Raw genomic sequence first — 17,753 nt, forward strand, 5'->3', positions numbered from 1 at the left:
GGAAAGGGAAGCAGAATTCTTGAGCATCCCAGTTCTTCACGTGTCACTTTCGTTTTGTTCTGTGTACGCTTTTTGTTTTTTTTACTGTTTTTCTGCAAGCCCTATTATGTCGACCAAACACTCTGCACCTTCTAAGGCTATTGGCAAGGAACATACATACATACAGTACTCACTATAAATGTACATACATACAGTACTCACTATAAATGAATTTACCCCAAATTCATCTCGCTATATGCTTGCAAATGTTTTCTGTGTGTGTTTAAAGTGTCGGAGGGTCATTTAAGGTGTAAGCAATAAAAAAAGAAGCATTTAGGAGTGGCATCCATGTATCGTGGATTTTCGTTTATCGCAGGTGGTTTTGGAACGTAACTGTATCAATAGTGTATGCATTTTTTCCATCACACAGTAGTGTTGTTTTGTGGTTTGAACTGGATCTGAAGTTGATCAACATTGAGTTGTCTCCATTGTCAAAGAAAAGAACTTCAGAATGCTTTTAAATGAAGAACCGTTTCATATATGAGGCAGATTTAGGATTCTTTTAAGAGGATTAGGCAGTCACCCTGATCAGTTGGTGAATAAATGAATGATTTTCAAATGTGAACAGGTTATTTGGTGAATTAAATTTTTCATTAGTGCCATTAACTGTGGCTAGAAAAAAAAACAAACACATAAAGCAAATGTGGAAGGTTGGCTCAACTAAATCCTTTTCGTTTTTTTCTCCTCATTCCGACCAGTTCCTGCGCTCTTCCTCACCGATTTCCACCATAAAGCTTTCCCTATGTGCTGACGTCTCTGTTATCTAAGCACGTGTTTTCCTGCCACTTCTGCCTGCATTCTTTTGATAATTGTTCCATCACTTGGCACAGACAGCACCTATAATATGTTATTAATGGCACCAGAGGTGTCTACTCTGACATCTTGTGCTTGCTTTTCCAGCACATTAGGCAGCCTGCTTGTTTTGGGAATGCAGAGTAAAGATGGCTAAACTGTGATTGCGATTGTGGATGAAACACGACAGTGTAAGTGGAGGACACAGTGTAACGGTGTGAAAGTGTGTGTGTGGACGCTTAATGTACGTGTCTGCATCAAACACACAGAAATGTGCGTAGGTTTAAATCAAATTAAGTCTGAACTGATGGCAGAGACGATGGCATGCTGCAAAAATAAAGACATTAGACGAGAAAATATTAATAAAATGCACAGGTTTGAATGCAGCGTTTGACTCCCAGCAGGTGAACTGTTTCCTCACTGCAAGCCGCATGTTTGCGAGCATTAAGCAAAGCATTATCTTTTTCTTTTTTTTCCCCCAGCCACACAAACACACAAGATGCATTCGGTGTCAGGAAGGCAAATCAGCTAGCTCTTTTTCCATTTGCATGACACTAAGCCTCCAAACAATGAACCTCATCCATCTTCTCCCTCTCATTCTCCCTCTCCCTTTCTCTCTCTCTCTCTCTCTCTGTCTCTCTCTCTCTCTCACCATCTCGTTCTCCTTTCAGCTTCATTCCTGAGTCATTCCTGCATTCTCCTTTCCTAGAAGAGAGCAAATATCAGTGACTGATTCCGCAGCAGCCGCTGTCCAAATATCAGCTCTGACAGATCGAGATGGCAGCAGCTCCATCTGAGAGAGAGAGAGAGAGAGCGAGCGAGAGAGAGAGGGAGAGAGAGAGAGAGAGAGAAAGGAATGATGAATCACACAACACCAAGTGGCTTTGTAAAATCTATTGGCACATAAGTGAAGCATAGACCTGCCAGTTCAAAGATAATTTGTCTTAATCTACACAGCGGTCAGAAGGAGAGAGGAAGAGCGATGGACAGAAAGAGGGAGAGACAGAGAGAGAGAGAGAGAGAGAGAGAGAGAAAGAGCAGCGGTGATGGACGTATCTGTGATGGACATGGCAGATATAGTTAGAACACAACAAGATCTGTGGGACGGATATAAGAAATAGGGGAGTGAGTGGAGAGTAAGAGGAGGAACAGAAGCTAGATGATGTTAGTAATGTAGTGTGTCTTAAAGCAAGCAAGAAGCACTTAAAGCTTTTATGCCTATACATATACTGTGTGTGTGTCCATCCTTGGTCATTGTGGTCTTGTAAGGGCTTTTAGGATGGATCACGCTTGTACGGGTTTATGTGATGGATTGCGACAAGTCCAGTTCATAGTAGAACAAGTGAACATTAGTCAGGTGATGGACCGTGCATACAGTCTGAACAATTCAGCAGCATACCCTAAAAGAATCTACTCACACACACACACACACACACATGCACATTGACCAATCTAGCTCCTATTTACCTTCTATATTCTATCTGCACGCTACACATATTCTAGCAGGAGCTGTATTGGAAACTGGCAATTGAAGCCATGATGAGTTAGACCTTAAATCGATTTTCCTTAAGTGGTTTGCAGGATTTGGACCGTTGCAATTCGTTCTTTGCAACAAAGCTACACAACTGTGCTTCTTTCACAGGGGAAAATGTGCCTTAACTATGTCTAATTGGCAGAATGGCTTACATCCTTCTCCGCATGACTTCCTCAGGTCGGGTGTCACCTCCCTCTGTATTAGGCTCCGTCCACATTCCGACACCAGAATATTCCCTTGCTCAGCTTTTACTCTTGGGTGTTGTTGTGGCCACTGAGATGATGGATAACAAAGCTGGGAGAACTGTTTGATTATCTATGAAACTGGCTGCTTGAACACTAATCATTTGATCCTAGTTGGATCTTCATGACCCACAGTTTCATTTACTACTGTTTGTGTGTGTGTGTGTGTGTGTGTATTGGGGTGATTGGGATAGGGTCTTGGTGTCAAGGGAGAGTATGTCTAATAAGCTTCTAACAGAACAGCTACCTAAAGAAGTGCTGTGGAGTCATTTTTTTCGGTCAAATGTTAATTCAATAGAGATGCTGTTGTGCAAGTTGTGAGTAAATCTCTCTTCTCTTGTCCCTCTTTCTCTCTCTTTCTCTCTCTCTCTCTCTCTCTCTCTCTCTCTCTCTCTCTCTCTCTCTGTGTGTGTGTGTTTCAGCAGAGCTGATGTACACAGTGGAGCTGGCTGGTGGACTCGGTGCCATCCTCCTCTTGCTGGTCTTCCTGGTCACGCTGTACAAGTGCTACAGAATTGAGCTCATGCTCTTTTATAGGAACCACTTTGGCAGCGAAGACGTGGATGGCGGTAAGACAGCGATGACTTAAGGCTTCTATATGCTTTAACAATAGAAGCAATAAATGGTTTTTTTTCGCTACATTAATTTTATTGACTGCTGGGTATGAATTTAATTGTGATAAACACAAACATCACAGATGAGCAGGATGCACTGTACAAATACTAACACTGCTAAGTAGGGATAAAGGAAGCTGTCATGCTATGTTCACATATACAGTGATTTCATTGCTGCGAGTCGCAGTACTATGAAGCACTGGTTGCCATAGTGATACGGTTTATCAGTAAATGGTGCTAAAATTAAACATTCTGGAACGAAATTCTGCTATTTCTACTGTCTTCACTCCCATTGGCTGCACCAAGTCACTCCATATTTGCTGGAACTTTTCTCAACATTACTGGACACACCTACATTTAGTCATCAATGGTCATTGTCCCTCAAGTAACTGGAGATGACCAGCTCTAACTGAAAATGAGTGAACTTTGGTTGTTTTGTAGCTGCGAATCTCATAGGTCCATGGCAAGTCTGTGACATGAAGACATGTGGGGCTGCTATAAGTGTCATTTAACACCATTGGGATACAGAAAAAAACAAATTTCGTTTTATCTTTTTAAATTCAGTTTTTACTATTTTATTCCTGTTCTATTTTTATTCCATTTGGCTTTATTTTGTTTAAATATTTATTTTTTTTATTTTATATATTTTTAATATATATTTTTTATATCTCTTCTTCTTTTGTCCAGCCAGTGAGCACTGACCAGTCACCAGTGGTACGCTATACATCAAGTGGGTTCACTTTAGTTTCCAATTATTTCAGCTTACCATCCAATCAAGTTCTTCACTGTAGAAAAAAACAGGAATCAGACCAATTTGTCACCAGCTCTGACCTTCTCACGCTACACAATGTAGCTAATGCTGGAGCTGAAAATGCTTCAATATGCTGGAGTAAGCAAATAAAATGAGATCTCCTTTGCCTCCCTAGAAGCTATGAACTCCATCTAATTAGAAGCATGTTGAGGAAATAGAAACATATGTAGCCTGCAGCTTAGCTCCAGTATCTCCTGTATGAAAGCTCTCATCAAATATAAAACAAGTATGTTGTCAGATCTCTCACGTGTAACAAAGTCATTTCTTCTTCTTGCATTTTAAGGTGTTAGTGATTGCTGCCTCGCAGTGTGCTGGCATTTTCAGCTAAATTTATTTCACATCAAAGGACCTGGAAAATTGCCCCATCTGAAATGATGCTGTTGAAGGATCCAAATGTTGCAGAAGCTTTTTTTCTTATTTTAAGTATTTAACTTATGCTGCTTAGTCGCTGTCTTTAAAGATTTTGTTTAAAAGTCTATCCTGACTCGAACATTCATCTACCAGTTTATTAGGAACACCTACACCCAGTTTTTCAGTTCAGTCAATCGTGTGACAGCGCTTAAGTGCAGAACATCATGCAGATACAGATCAAGAGCTTCAGTTAATGTTCACATCAAACATCAGAATGGGGAAAAAATGTGATCTCAGGTACTGTGACTCTGGCATGATGGTGGATTGAGTATTCCAGGTACTGCTGATCTCGTCAAATGATAAGATAAGATAAGAAAGTTCTGCAGATGGAAACACCTTCTTGACTAGATGACAGGAAGGCTATGGTGAATAATCCCACTACAGTGAATAATCACACTTTACTGCTGAGCAGAAAAGCATCTCAGAATGCACAGTAAACATAATAATAAAATTTATTTATGTCACTATCTTTATATTCATATCATCGGTCATTGTATTGTATTCTATTTTATGTTTATTCCATCTGATATTATTTTATATATTTTCATATATATAGCTAATTTTATTTTACTTTATTTTATTTCATTTTTTAAAAAAAAATCCATTGTATCTTTTTAAAATTTCATTGTACTACTGTATTCCCATTTCCTATTTCATTCATTTTTATTCCATTTCCCTATTTTATTGCTTATACTTTTTAATATATGTATATATATATATATATATATATATATATATATATATAAATATAAATATATATATTCCACCTGTTCTTTACAGCTTATTTTATTTTATTTTTAAATTCCATTTTTACTATTTTATTCCTCCTTTATTTCTTTTGAATCTATTTTTATAACACAGACATTTGTAAATAAATAAATAAAACACACACAAAAAAAGCATTTCACCTCATGTCGAACTGTGTATGACTGTGTGACTAATAAAATTTTCTAGAAAAGCTCCTGTCAGTGAATAGGCTCCCTTTAAAACACTAGAAAAAGATCAGGCTAAATTTCGTTTTCTAATCTTTACTTGTACAATTTCTAAGCCAGTCCATCTGACACATCCCAGAGATTTTTCTCTTGACCTGGATGTGTGTAACATTATGCACTGTGTTCATTCCATGTGATTAAACTAATTGTATGGATGAGCAGGTGTTCCTAATAAAGTGATCAGAGAACCACTGAATATTTATTTTTCATCCTAGCTCAATCCTAACTCCACACATTAATGGAAGTCATGGAAGTTTAATTGATCTCATTTTAGGCTGAACCATGAAACAATTTCAGAATTCAGATCACATTTACTTTATCAGGAAAAATATGGATATTTATTCATTTCCTACATTACTGTAGCAGAACACGGTAAGTCCACATCTTCTGGTGGATGTCTGAGTGACAGCTCGTCTGTACGACCCATTTCCTGCGCATTTATACCGGAATATCAAAAATCTTAAACAAAGAAATACTATTTAATATAAAGCTTTAATCGTATTAGCTTTTTGTGAGAAATGGGGATTGTGTGTCTGTACTGCATCACTGCTATTTTGGCAGAAACCGTGCAGTGCAATTCATCGTTTGTTTAGCAGTTTAATATCTGGGACATAATATTTAATGATTATTTATTTTTTAGAACAAATACATTTGTTTGTCCTCATTTTTTCAAGAGCTTCAGGTGTGCATGTGTGTGTGTGTGTGTGTGGTCAAATGATACAACCTCTGTGGTCATTGGTTACAGATAATAAGCAGGACTAGTGATTGAATCTGTAAGCGCAAATACTGTAGAATAATCTAATCTACATGGTTCCTCTCGAATTATTATTGTTCAAGCACAAATGCATCCAGAAGCGTTTAATATCCTGCATACAGGATGTAGTGACATGTGATTGGAAACCAGACGTGCTCCAGCAGCAGTCATTTACACCACCTCTCTGCTCATTAATGTTTCATCATTTCAAAATCTTCAGAACCCTGACCCGCTACTCTTTTATTGTGGGCTCTAATGAACATATACACTTCAACCCTGTGCTCTGTTTACTTCCTTCAGTCGCAACGGAGAAATTACAAGCAGTTTATTTGATGAATTGTGTTCAGTGGTGTGTCTCGCTCCGGCTGACATTCCATTAAACAAATTGAATGGGCCTTGAACTTTAGAACAGGACAACATGGGCTAAATATTTCAACAGATTTAACATTGTCTGGCTGGATTTGTTTTGTTTGTCGAGAAGAACTGGGATAGATGTTTTAGGTTCTATGGGATGTTTTAAACAACCTAGCCAGAAGAAGAAGAAGAAGAAGAAGAAGGTGCCTAAATAAATAAATAAATAAATAAATTGATACCTTGAATTTATCAATCAAACTGAAAAAAATATACTTTGAATAGAGTCTGATCTCTATTACCTTTTACACGATTCCAATAAACCAAATATTCTTTACTCATATCAAGCTTGAAATAGTCTTTATTTTCTTGACAGATTTTGCGTTTATTTTGTATTTAATTCTAAGAAGCAAAGTATATCTTTAAAGAATTTAATAAAAAGGAAATTAGTAAAAATGTCAACAGCTTTAATAAGCGTATGTCGCAGAATGTTCTAATCTAAAAATACTGGATAAATACGACTATATTCTAGACATTGGCACTTGGTAAGATGTCGTTTATTTTCGCAGTGCAGTCATGTTTGAAAAGGAAGTAAAACTTTTCTGAAGTGGTTGTCAGTGTGAGGTTATTCATAATGTCCTCTAACAGGCATTGGCAGGCATCTGTGCTGAAAGAGAGAGAGAGAGAGAGCGCGAGAGAGAGAGAGAGAGAGAGAGAGAGAGAGAGAGAAAATATTAGTCAAGAGCCAAGGGACATGGCATATAGGATGTCACTAAGTCTACAAAGATGTTTTGTTTTTTTTTTGTTTTTTTTCTGAAGCCGTGCCTTTTTTTTTATCCACCTTGATGGCCGACATTCTAGAAGTTTCTTGCTATTGCTGTGAGAGTCACAAGGCCGGTCCGTCTCTGGGGCTTGAGTGTAATAGATGGCTCTAAGGCAGATCGGGGAAGGGGGAGAGAGGGATAGGGATGAAGGGGACTTAACGTGAGTGCCTTGAACTTAATTCCAAACAGCAATTGTCTCCTTTAATTGTAGCACTCCAGTGAGCTCAGGGGAGAGGGGAAACAGATTTTCAATTTGCTCTCAGTTTAAGGGGATCAGTTTCAATAAGCCAGCAGGCCATGCCCACAGCTCCCTGAAGAGATGCACATGTCCCAGATACACAGAGGTGATTATTCCTCTTCCAACCTCTCTCTCTCTCTCTCTCTCTCTCTCTCTCGCTCTCTCTCTCTCTATCTATCTGTCACACATGTCCCACCCCCTCAACTAATCAACTACTTGAAGAATCCATCTGTCAAAGATCTTCACTTTTACATGATCATATTATAAGTTAGAAGAGGTTGGAGCAATGACTTCTCTAGTTAAATGAAGTTCCGAGGGCATCTTAGAATTATCGGAATTACTCGATTTACAACCTGCTGAATGGGGAAAAGTGTTCAAGTGGCACTTTGAGCTGTAATTACTAGTAAGAACCGTAGGCAAGAATTGTTCCATAATAGCTTTCTCTTGTCCCATTTTTATTTATTTATTTTATTTTATTTTTTCTCAAATGTTGAGTAGCGTCACTGAACCCTAGTTTACAGATCAATTACAAATCAAAAGGAAAATGTGGGAAAAATGCAGGAAGAAAAGTATTTTATAATTTTATTATTTCTTTTTAAACTTACAGAACCCCAGCCTAACTTAAATGTGGTCATCTGGATATATGTATTTATATATATATAATTTTTTTTTAAATATTTATATTCCATTAGCATTGAGTGATTTGCATATTTTTTCCCCATATTTTTTCTTACTGGAAAAAAAACAATGAAAGCATCCAGAATTAAATCATTTGAATGAATAACATGAATATTAAAGCAGTTACATCTGTGCCTGTTTTTACAATCTGAGCACAAGTCACCTTGAGGAACAACAAAAAATAAATTTCAAGTACAAAAAGTTTGTGCCCCAGACCAGCGACTAGAGCTCTGATAGAATCTGACCGATGGTTTACGTCCGCCTCTGATTGGCTGATGCAGGTGTGTGTTTATTGGTGTGTTGTACAGGGTGGGGCGCAAAAACTTCCCTTTTTTGAAGGCGAATGAAAGAAAAATTGTGACTGATAAACAAAATTTCTTTATTGATAATGAAAGAACATAATTTCAAATTTCAAATTATGCTGTTTTAAACAAAATATCTTGAAGGTGGTGGCCATCGTTCCCTATGCACTGATGCAACCGATTTCTGATGTTTCCCTCTACACGTTCCAACATGTCCACTGGAATTTGGGCTATTTCCTGCCGAATAACATTCTTCAGCTGAAGCAGGTTTGTGGGGCGATGTTTAAAAACTTCTGCCTTGAGGTATCCCCATAAAAAAAAATCACAGGGTGTTAGATCGGGCGAGCGCACCGCCCACGGGATGTCACCTCTAAGATGAGGGAACATTGCCCTCAAAACTGGGTGGGGTACAGAAACTTCCAATCGAGCAGTTACTGTCAATTCACAGCGGTATGTGGACATGATTCAAAACTTTTTCAAACCGGCTCTTAAAGAAATGTACCTAGGAAATGTCTCATTATCAAAAAATAAATTTTGTTTATCAGCCACAATTTTTCTTTCATTCACCTCCAAAAAAAGGAAGTTTTTGCACCCCACCCTGTAGTAATCATCTGAACTTGCTGAAAGCTGAAAAATGCAGCAACATCGATGATACAGCAATACTGTGGCCTCTGCTGCAGTGTATAACGTGATTAATGCAATAACTCCCAGCAGAACATGACCTTTTCCTAGAGTATGTGAAATTTGGAATTTGAAGTGTATTGATGTCTCAAATTGATTCATTTCTCACAAAGTGTGTTTTTTGAGAGTTTGACAACTCCAGTCAAATTTGTTCTGTACACAGTTCTGGATTAATTGATCCTTTAAAAATCCAAAAAAAGTAAAAGAAAATAAGAGTCAGTTTTCTTCTTAAAAAAGAAGAAAAATTTTTTATTTTAATAACAGCCAAAGCACCAACCTGTTTAACTAAATCAAGTCATCAGTAACCTTTTGAGTATTATTTAATGACTGTCAGATGTTATTTGTGAAGAAAATGAGTTAACAAAATCCTGTATTCAGTTTAGTGCGTCTTATGAAAAGACATTACTGTTAAAGAAAAAGCAAAATTGAATCTAATACCAGTGTTACCTCGTCCCTTAAAGTCTGAAAAAAGGGATTTTTAACTGTATTAAAGGTCTATAACAGGATGCAGAAACACGATGGATATTAGTTATGTCAGGGACTAAATACGCTGCTTTGTTGGGCAGGAAGTGATATCAGAAAACTGGAATTTGGAGTATATAACCTTTAAAGCAGTTTCTTTAATGGGTGCAAAACATGTCAATGCAGATTCTAAAGGTAGCTGGCATTAGTGAAAAAGACCTGCAGACTAATTCAGTGAAATATGCTAATGTAATATACTGTGAAGGACAGCATCGGTATATCGGGAACAGACAGAGAGATCTTATTTGCATAATGCAAAAGCTTTCCAGTCGGCTTTTATCGGTTATTAGTAAGAGTAGGATTTTTTAAGAAAGTTTAGCATGCACAGTGTATTTATATTCAGTGCTCCATTCAGGGAGAGCTTATTCAGCTTATTATTTTCATGTCCTGTATGTATGTAAATGTTGTTCAAAGAAATATGATTTAAAAAAAAAGGTCAACATCAAGATTATATGGATGAAAGCTGCAGAGTTTTTTTTTAGATTTGGTGACTTAAGTCTACATATAGGAAGGAAAGTTATCAGTATTCAGATCTGCACTATGCCTGGGCTTAACTCGATTTCCTCAGTGGCCCATTTACATTATTGAAATGACGGGCATGCCAGCTTTATGGATTTTTTATGATGTCTAGACCATTCATTATTATTATTATTATTATTATTATTATTATTATTAGGGGGCCAAGCACCAAATATGCGTAGTCTCCATATGGCTATTGTACTCTTGAGTCTTCTCCTTCTTCTTCTTCTTCTTCTTCTTCTTCTAGTTAGGTTGTCACTAGCAGCCCACAGAACCTTCTAGTAAAAAGCTGTGTAATTTGGTACACCAATTTGAGGAAAGTCTAAGGAACATTCTGACCAAATTTGGGCCAAACACAATCAGCGCTTAATAAATTTGGGATTTATTTTGGAAATAATTACTTTTAAATTATATATCCAATATATAAACGGTTCCCTTATTTGAGACCAGTGCTACATAACTTACAATGTCAGTTTCTGCCTAATAAAATTTTACGCCATCTTGGATTTTGAATTTTGTCCATATTTGGCATTTCAGAGTAAACCACAAAATAGTTATCAGAAAGATTTTAAGTACTCCATACTGTTTGCCCATAATGTACCAATGAATGTGATAGCAAAGCTGCCAAACAGGAAGTGAGGCTGTATCTCAGCAATGACCCTGCATACTCACATAAATCTTGGTAGCCGACGTCAGGATTATGCTCTGAGGCTATTCAACAAATTCAACAAATTTTATGTCAGCGCCTACTGGTCAAAAGTTACATCTACATGCCTTCCATTCGACTGCTACCATGACTTATTGTTACTCCTTTTCCATGTTTTGTCCAGTCTTCAGCAGATTTGGTGCACATCATCATGACGCCTGTCAAAAACGTCAAAGTAGCAAAAAGCCAGCACAGTTCTTCTAGACCTTTCCTCATACAGTTAGAGTGACCGTGATCAAAACACTCACAGCAAGCTAAAAATCACTCCTGAATTACTTTGAGGAAAGTTATGCCTCTGGTTTTCTGTTATTGGTCAGGCAACAACTGGAGTATGTTTGTGAATGTGCAGCTCACAGGGTCTTGGTCATTGGCTCCCTAAAATACTGATTTAATAATAATAATAATAATAATAATAATAATAATAATAATAATAATAATTATTATTATTATTATTATTATTATTATTATTATTATTATTATTATCAAATTCAGGGATAAAAGTTAACAAGCCACCTGTAGATGATCGTCAATCAACTAAATGTCAAAACTATCGTCAGCTGATGAGGAGTAGACTGTCAGGTTGTCTAGTGCAGCGGAGACTCAGTGGCATGTTGTCATCTTATCATAAGTCTAATCAACCAAAAGGGGGCTGATGCTAATAAATAACAGTGAGAATCAGATATCGGTGAAAATAAATAAATTACTTCACAAAAATCACAAGTTACTGTAAATAAAGTTATGATATTTATTTTATTTATATTCTAATTATTATCTTCAGTCAAATTCACATGTTCTGTTCAGGAATTAAAAAGCTCTATTAAATAACCAGAATGTTTCTGTACTCATTTTAAATAATGAAGCTAATTTTAAATAATTTCTATCGTGTTCAGAGGAGGTCTGTGAAACCGACTCTTCACCCCTGGCTATAAAAAGTTTGAGAACCCCCCCTCCCTCTACAGACCACATGATGACTGCAGAGTGTTGCTATTTAGATCAGGAGCTAAAAAAAACATACAGACTGATAAAACATCTGTAGTCGAATGTAATGTAATCTGATCTATTGAGTTGATTAAGTTAAATAATGCTGTTGTGATGGTTAACGCTGAGAAAAAATCCCACCATGTGATATTCCCGACTGTCTAATCAGTGCTTAAAGTCTTTGGATCGGATCGGATCGGCTGGGTATCTTATGCCACCTGCTTTCTTTGCCTTGCGCTGTGGCTGTCTGCACCAAGAGACATAAATATCTCACATAAATGTCCTGTGTAAATACTCATGTGGATGAAGCAAAGCTGAAGGCCGGCAGAGTGAGACTGTGTGTGGGTAGCTGAAGGGGAGAGGTGCTGTGTGTGTGTGTATGTGTGTGTGTGTGTGTACATCTATGCTGTGTTCAGCCTCTGGATCACAGCTTCCTGGAACACTTTGGCCCTATGAGAAGAAGTGCTAACAGGAAAGCATTATCGATTATTCCTCCTCCAATTCTCAGTCTCTTCTTGCGCTTTTACTCTCTTTGTTTTGACTTTTGTATCCCCCCCCCCTCTCTCTCTCCCTCTCACCTTTTCTCTCTCTGCTTCTCACTCCCCCGACAGAAGCATGATTCATCTGTGCTTAAATAGTGATGAGCTGATGATCTGCCTACTTCTCCTGCTAAAGGACAGCCCACTCTCATTGCTCACAAGATCTTCTTTGCACATATTACGGACGGGAAATGTTTATTTATGGCTATTCCCAACACAAGATCAAACACGATTAAGCCTGACCCTTAACCCCTGACTTCAGCCTACACTAGCATCAATAGTATCATGAACTTCGTGTCGAGAAGCGATCTATTCTCTCAGTCAGAGGGAGTGTTGGGAAAAAGAAATACAGAGATAAAGATAAAGATGTGCTGAAAAGTGTGATTCAGGATTGACTGCTCGGAGAATGGTAAAGGAATGATAGACGAGTGAGAGAGAGTGATGGGTCTGTCTGTAATCTGAAATGAGCCATTACGGCAGCATATGGGATGCACCTGCCATGTGCCGTCTGTCTCCACGCTTCTGCACAACTGCCGACGACAGAAATGTGAGGCAGAGTGTGGCAGTAAACTCGCAAGAGGCTTGCTAAAAGTTGGAGCTCTCATTATAAAATCTGACAGATTGATTTTTTTTTTTTAAACCCTGGGAACAGCCTCTTCATATCCGTGTTCGTGTGGAGTGTATTGTAGCAGGTCTACAGGTAGATCTCTATTACACTCTTACACCTTCATACCAGACAACATGATATGAAAATCGCTGTACTAAAACATGCTGGGGTTAGTAGAATTCTTTTCCTGTAGATTTATAGATTTTATTTTATTTTTTTTCTTATGAACTTACACGTGCATCCTCTTTATGTACACGTCTTTATCCGTCTTCCCTCCTAAGTGAGTTCAAGTTTTACTTTAATCATAATGAAAGCTAGTACAATGCACTTAAAGCAAGATTGCTCACCCTCCTTTCTTCTCCTCCCTCTCCGTCATCTCTCGCTCACGGCTCCCTTCCCAGTCGATGGAAGGATGAGCGATGGGACTCGATTAGCCTTTCTGGGGGATAATTATGAGCAAAGAAAAAAAAAGGTGGAAGGGAGGGAAGAGTTTGAAAGATAATGAAAGAGAGAAAGAGATTGGAATGAACATGAGCAGAGGGACAGAGAGACAGAAAGACAGAGTGGGATGTGAAGGGAGAGAAAGCAGCAGAGATGGATGGGGGATGGGAGAGAGAGAGAGAGAGAGAGAGAACAGATATGGATGTTAGGGCCATAAAGAGACCGAGAATGGGGATATGGAAGGAAGGGAAATAGATTGGGTTGTGTGGTGAGGCATTAGGAAGAAAGATAGAGGGGCCAGGAGACACATCGGGCTACAATCATAGTGGAAAGTGTCAGCGAGGGAGAGAGAGAGAGAGAGAGAGAGAGAGAGAGAGAGATGCTCTTGAGGGACCATTCTGAGATAAGTGCTTCTAAGGGAACATTAGAGTTCCTGAAGGGCTATTTATTGAGCAGACAAGCTCCAAGTTAAACTGAGTCAACCTACATTATCTTGATTAGCTAATTATTTGAATTAATTGACTACTTGTATTTGTTTTAAAATTCATGATTGCCTCTGGTGACTAAGATAAGCTCATGCAAAAAAAAAAATCCTAAGGTGTAGTTTCTACTGCTTTTTATGCCCCTCATCTAACTCTAATCTAACCACACCCACCCTGGACTGTCCTCTGCGTTGACGTACAGTTAAGGTGTTCCAGTTAGCTGCTAGTGGCACTGATCCAAAGCCAATTTCAGCTCCAATACATTTATAAATAAGCGTAGAAATGGGAATAGCATCCGCTTGTAATTGAGTAGAGGAAGCTGACAGGACCTATGGAAAACCTTCCTTTGCCTAGAGACAACGTTTCACTGTCTTACCACCGAAAGTACAACATTTCTAGCTGCTAAGAATCACTTATTGTGAAACACTGTATATCAGAGAGCACCACAATCTGGCAGCTATAAGTGTAACAGCCCCCACATTGTTGTTTCAACATTCTCTATATACTGTATGTAGGCTGTAGTCAAAGCCCTAAACAGAAAGTTTGAAAAAGAATCCTTTTCACCAGACTAACTTTATTTTTTTTTTAAAGTATGGACATGTATCGGCGCCTACACCCACACGTGTGAGGAGGACTGGGCTGCTAGCCTTCTGGGATTAACATACTTGACTTGCTTATATGTGGGCTGTATTTCTGCAAGGTCAAGCTAGCATCCAACCTATTCTGAAAAGTCAGAAATACTTTCAAAGGTGACGGATTTAACCTTCTCATAATGAAAATGCTTAGATCAAACCAAACGGCGACCGTTCTATACCGTCTCCCTCGCTAACAATATCGAGTTTTCTCTGTGTTCCTACTGAGCACATTCTGATATGATGAAGAGTACATGGACTAAGATCATCATCGTAAAAAACAAACAAACAAAAAAATGCCTCACGAACATATTACTTTTATATTATAAAAATATTACTTTTCTGGTATAAATAAGAAAATAGTGTCGTTCAAGTGCACTGAGCAGATTTTTCCTGTGGATTGTTCTATGTTTGAATACATCGGACTGTGTCTTGAGGGTGAACAATCTGTTCTTAAACACATCAAACGTTTTCCAAATGACTTTAGTGTGTGTGATTTGAACCAACTCTCTTTAAAGATAGTTTGGAAAAAGAAGCCTTTTTTTAGGAAGTTGGGGTCAGAGCTCAGGGTCAGTCATGACAGTTGATCCCTGGAACAGAGAGGGTTAAAGGCCTTGCTCAAGGGCCCAACAGTGGCAGGTTGGTAGTGCTAGAGCTTGAACCCACACCCTTTTGTTCAGGAAACCAGCGCATTAACTGCTAAGCCAGCACTGTTTATGAACATGTTTACATGTCCAAGCTTTAGAGGTCTACAGGTGGTGTGGTAGCTCAGTGGTTAAGGTATTGGCTTAATGATTGGGAATGATGTGAGCTCAAATCCCACAGCCACCAAGCTACCAGATCTGGGCCTCTAAACCAGACCCTTAATCCTCAACTGTATAACTGAGATAAAAGTTACTCTGTATAAAGGCATCTTTCCATAACCATAAGTATACATTTTACAGTCTCCTGATGTCGTTTAGTATGTTTTAAATGTTGTTGATTAATTTCCTACCATCCAGTGGTTATTATATTGGATCACTTGCTTCATATACAGTATAAAACAATTTTGAAGGTTTTGTTAAAAACGAAGCCAATGGTTCTTTTTAGATTCATTTAGCGGTTCTTTGTTACTCTTATTTTTCCTCTTATTATTATTATTATTATTATTAGTAGTAGTAGTAGTAAAAGACACATTTAGACAATGAATACATCAAATTCAAACTAAATCTAAATTCATTTCAACCAAAGCAACAAAATTATCTATAGTACTTATAACAGCAAAAACTCCTCTCTCTTGTTTCATTATTTTCAATTTCATTTTTTTCCACAAATGTAATAAACTATTAATTTATTTAGTTTTTTTTATTTTTTTTAAATTCATAGTCAGCATTATCTTCATAGAGATAAAACTCCAAAAAGTAATGGCACTGATTTCACCTTAAACGATCACAAAATTATAAAACTGCCTAAATATAAAATGTTAATTCTCTCCAGGAGTTCTACATAGAACCATTTCTTTGGGAAAAGGTTCTACTGGCTAAGTACAGAACCCCAGTTGAAATCTTATACATAAAGTGTTAAAGCAGCTATGGTTGTACTTTCACAGTAAAAATCACAGGCTTATATTAATACTCTTATTCTAATATATTATCCCAAGGTACAGTCTTCTGTGAGGAAACACAGCACAGGGTTATCTAACTATCTGTAACAGTTTGCTTATTCCTTAAGAGAAAAGAAAGAACCGAACCTGTTCTACAGACATTCAGAGGTAAATGTAATTCTAAAGGGATAAAAAATGACACGCATTTCTTCAATAAATAAAGTAAAAATAAAAAGTTAGCATTGATAATGCAGATTGCTGTGGTGTAAGAGGAACGAGTCACAGGGTAACTGATGTAGCTCTTTTCCTTTCTTTATTTCCTTTCAAACTTCATTTACTTTAGCTCTAAACTCAATGCATGCAATTTAACAATGCTTTCCTGAAGATAAATGAAGACACCCAATCAATATCCTTGGAAGAATACAACTACTTCTATAAAAAACAAAACTTTCTACAGAAAAGCCGGCAGGCAAAAAGGAGAACGGATAAAACTTCTCTGGGTGCAAGTCATTGTTTTTATCAAAGCAAGCATCAAAATATTTGAGCTTGGACAGTTTTGTTGAGTAATGCTGCGTACAGTGATTTTTATCTCCATCGGCCAGTCATGAGCTTGAATTTTTACTTGTTTCCATAGTAACACTTCTCATTAGGTGGAGTAACTAGCGTTCGATTTTTCTTGCCACTAAAATGAAACATTCTGAGGGATATTAGGTGTTTGTAAAATGTATGTGTAAAATGCAGCATTGTGTATCCACTTCATATCGTATGAGATGAAGGAGAAACATTGTGCGTTCTATTTGACCGTCTTCACTCCCATTGGCTGCACCACATCGCCCCATATTTGCATAAAGTTCCACTTTTCTCAACAATGTTGCGTCACTATTACGTACACGCCCACATCTAGTCTCTGATGTCATAGGTTCATGTTGCCACGGATTTGTATTCAAGAGTTTCACTGTCTCACATATTCCCCAGGCATTGATTGTGAGCTATCATAAAAATGTTGATATATTAATAATTCAAGTTTCATTTTAATTCCTTCCATCAGTACACAGACGACACATGGCTGTTTATCAGCTCAGTGCTTGACTGAACAGATTACATCAATATTGTCCATATCTAAATATTTTAGTGCTTAATTCGAGTTGTTTGTCAAAAGTATAAGAAAGAGATATGTTTATCTTCATTTGGATTTATTCCTCAAACTATCATCAGAATCTAGAAACCAGTTCTGCTTCATGAACCTCACACACTAGATTACTTTGTTTCTGAACTATTGAAATCACTAGAGATATTTTTCTTCATTCCGACGGTTGATATGTGGATCTGCAGGAATTTCTGCACTGCACTGCTGCTATTCGATTGGATGATTAGATAATTGCATGAATGAGTAGGTGTAAAGGTGGTAAGAGATTTTGCACCATGTAGTCATACGTGTAAGTAACTTGCATTGAACAGTGCAAGAGCTTTTGACAAATGAGT

The 17,753-nt window shown here is 37.6% G+C and overlaps 1 protein-coding gene across 5 annotated transcripts in view; it reads left to right on the top strand.

The window, feature by feature from the left end:
- il1rapl1b (interleukin 1 receptor accessory protein-like 1b) overlaps positions 1-17,753 on the top strand; it is a 309,636-nt gene that overhangs the window by 279,770 nt on the left and 12,113 nt on the right. For 3 of the 5 annotated variants that reach the window (XM_058382346.1, XM_058382342.1, XM_058382344.1), the window contains one exon: positions 3,030-3,176. In XM_058382346.1, coding sequence (XP_058238329.1) covers positions 3,030-3,176 — 147 coding nt within the window. The remainder of the gene's footprint in view (positions 1-3,029; positions 3,177-17,753) is intronic. The other 2 variants (XM_058382343.1, XM_058382345.1) reach the window with 1 other exon arrangement.

Source organism: Hemibagrus wyckioides, linkage group LG27, assembly GCF_019097595.1.
Source record: "Hemibagrus wyckioides isolate EC202008001 linkage group LG27, SWU_Hwy_1.0, whole genome shotgun sequence".
In the NCBI taxonomy this organism is placed as follows: domain Eukaryota; kingdom Metazoa; phylum Chordata; class Actinopteri; order Siluriformes; family Bagridae; genus Hemibagrus; species Hemibagrus wyckioides.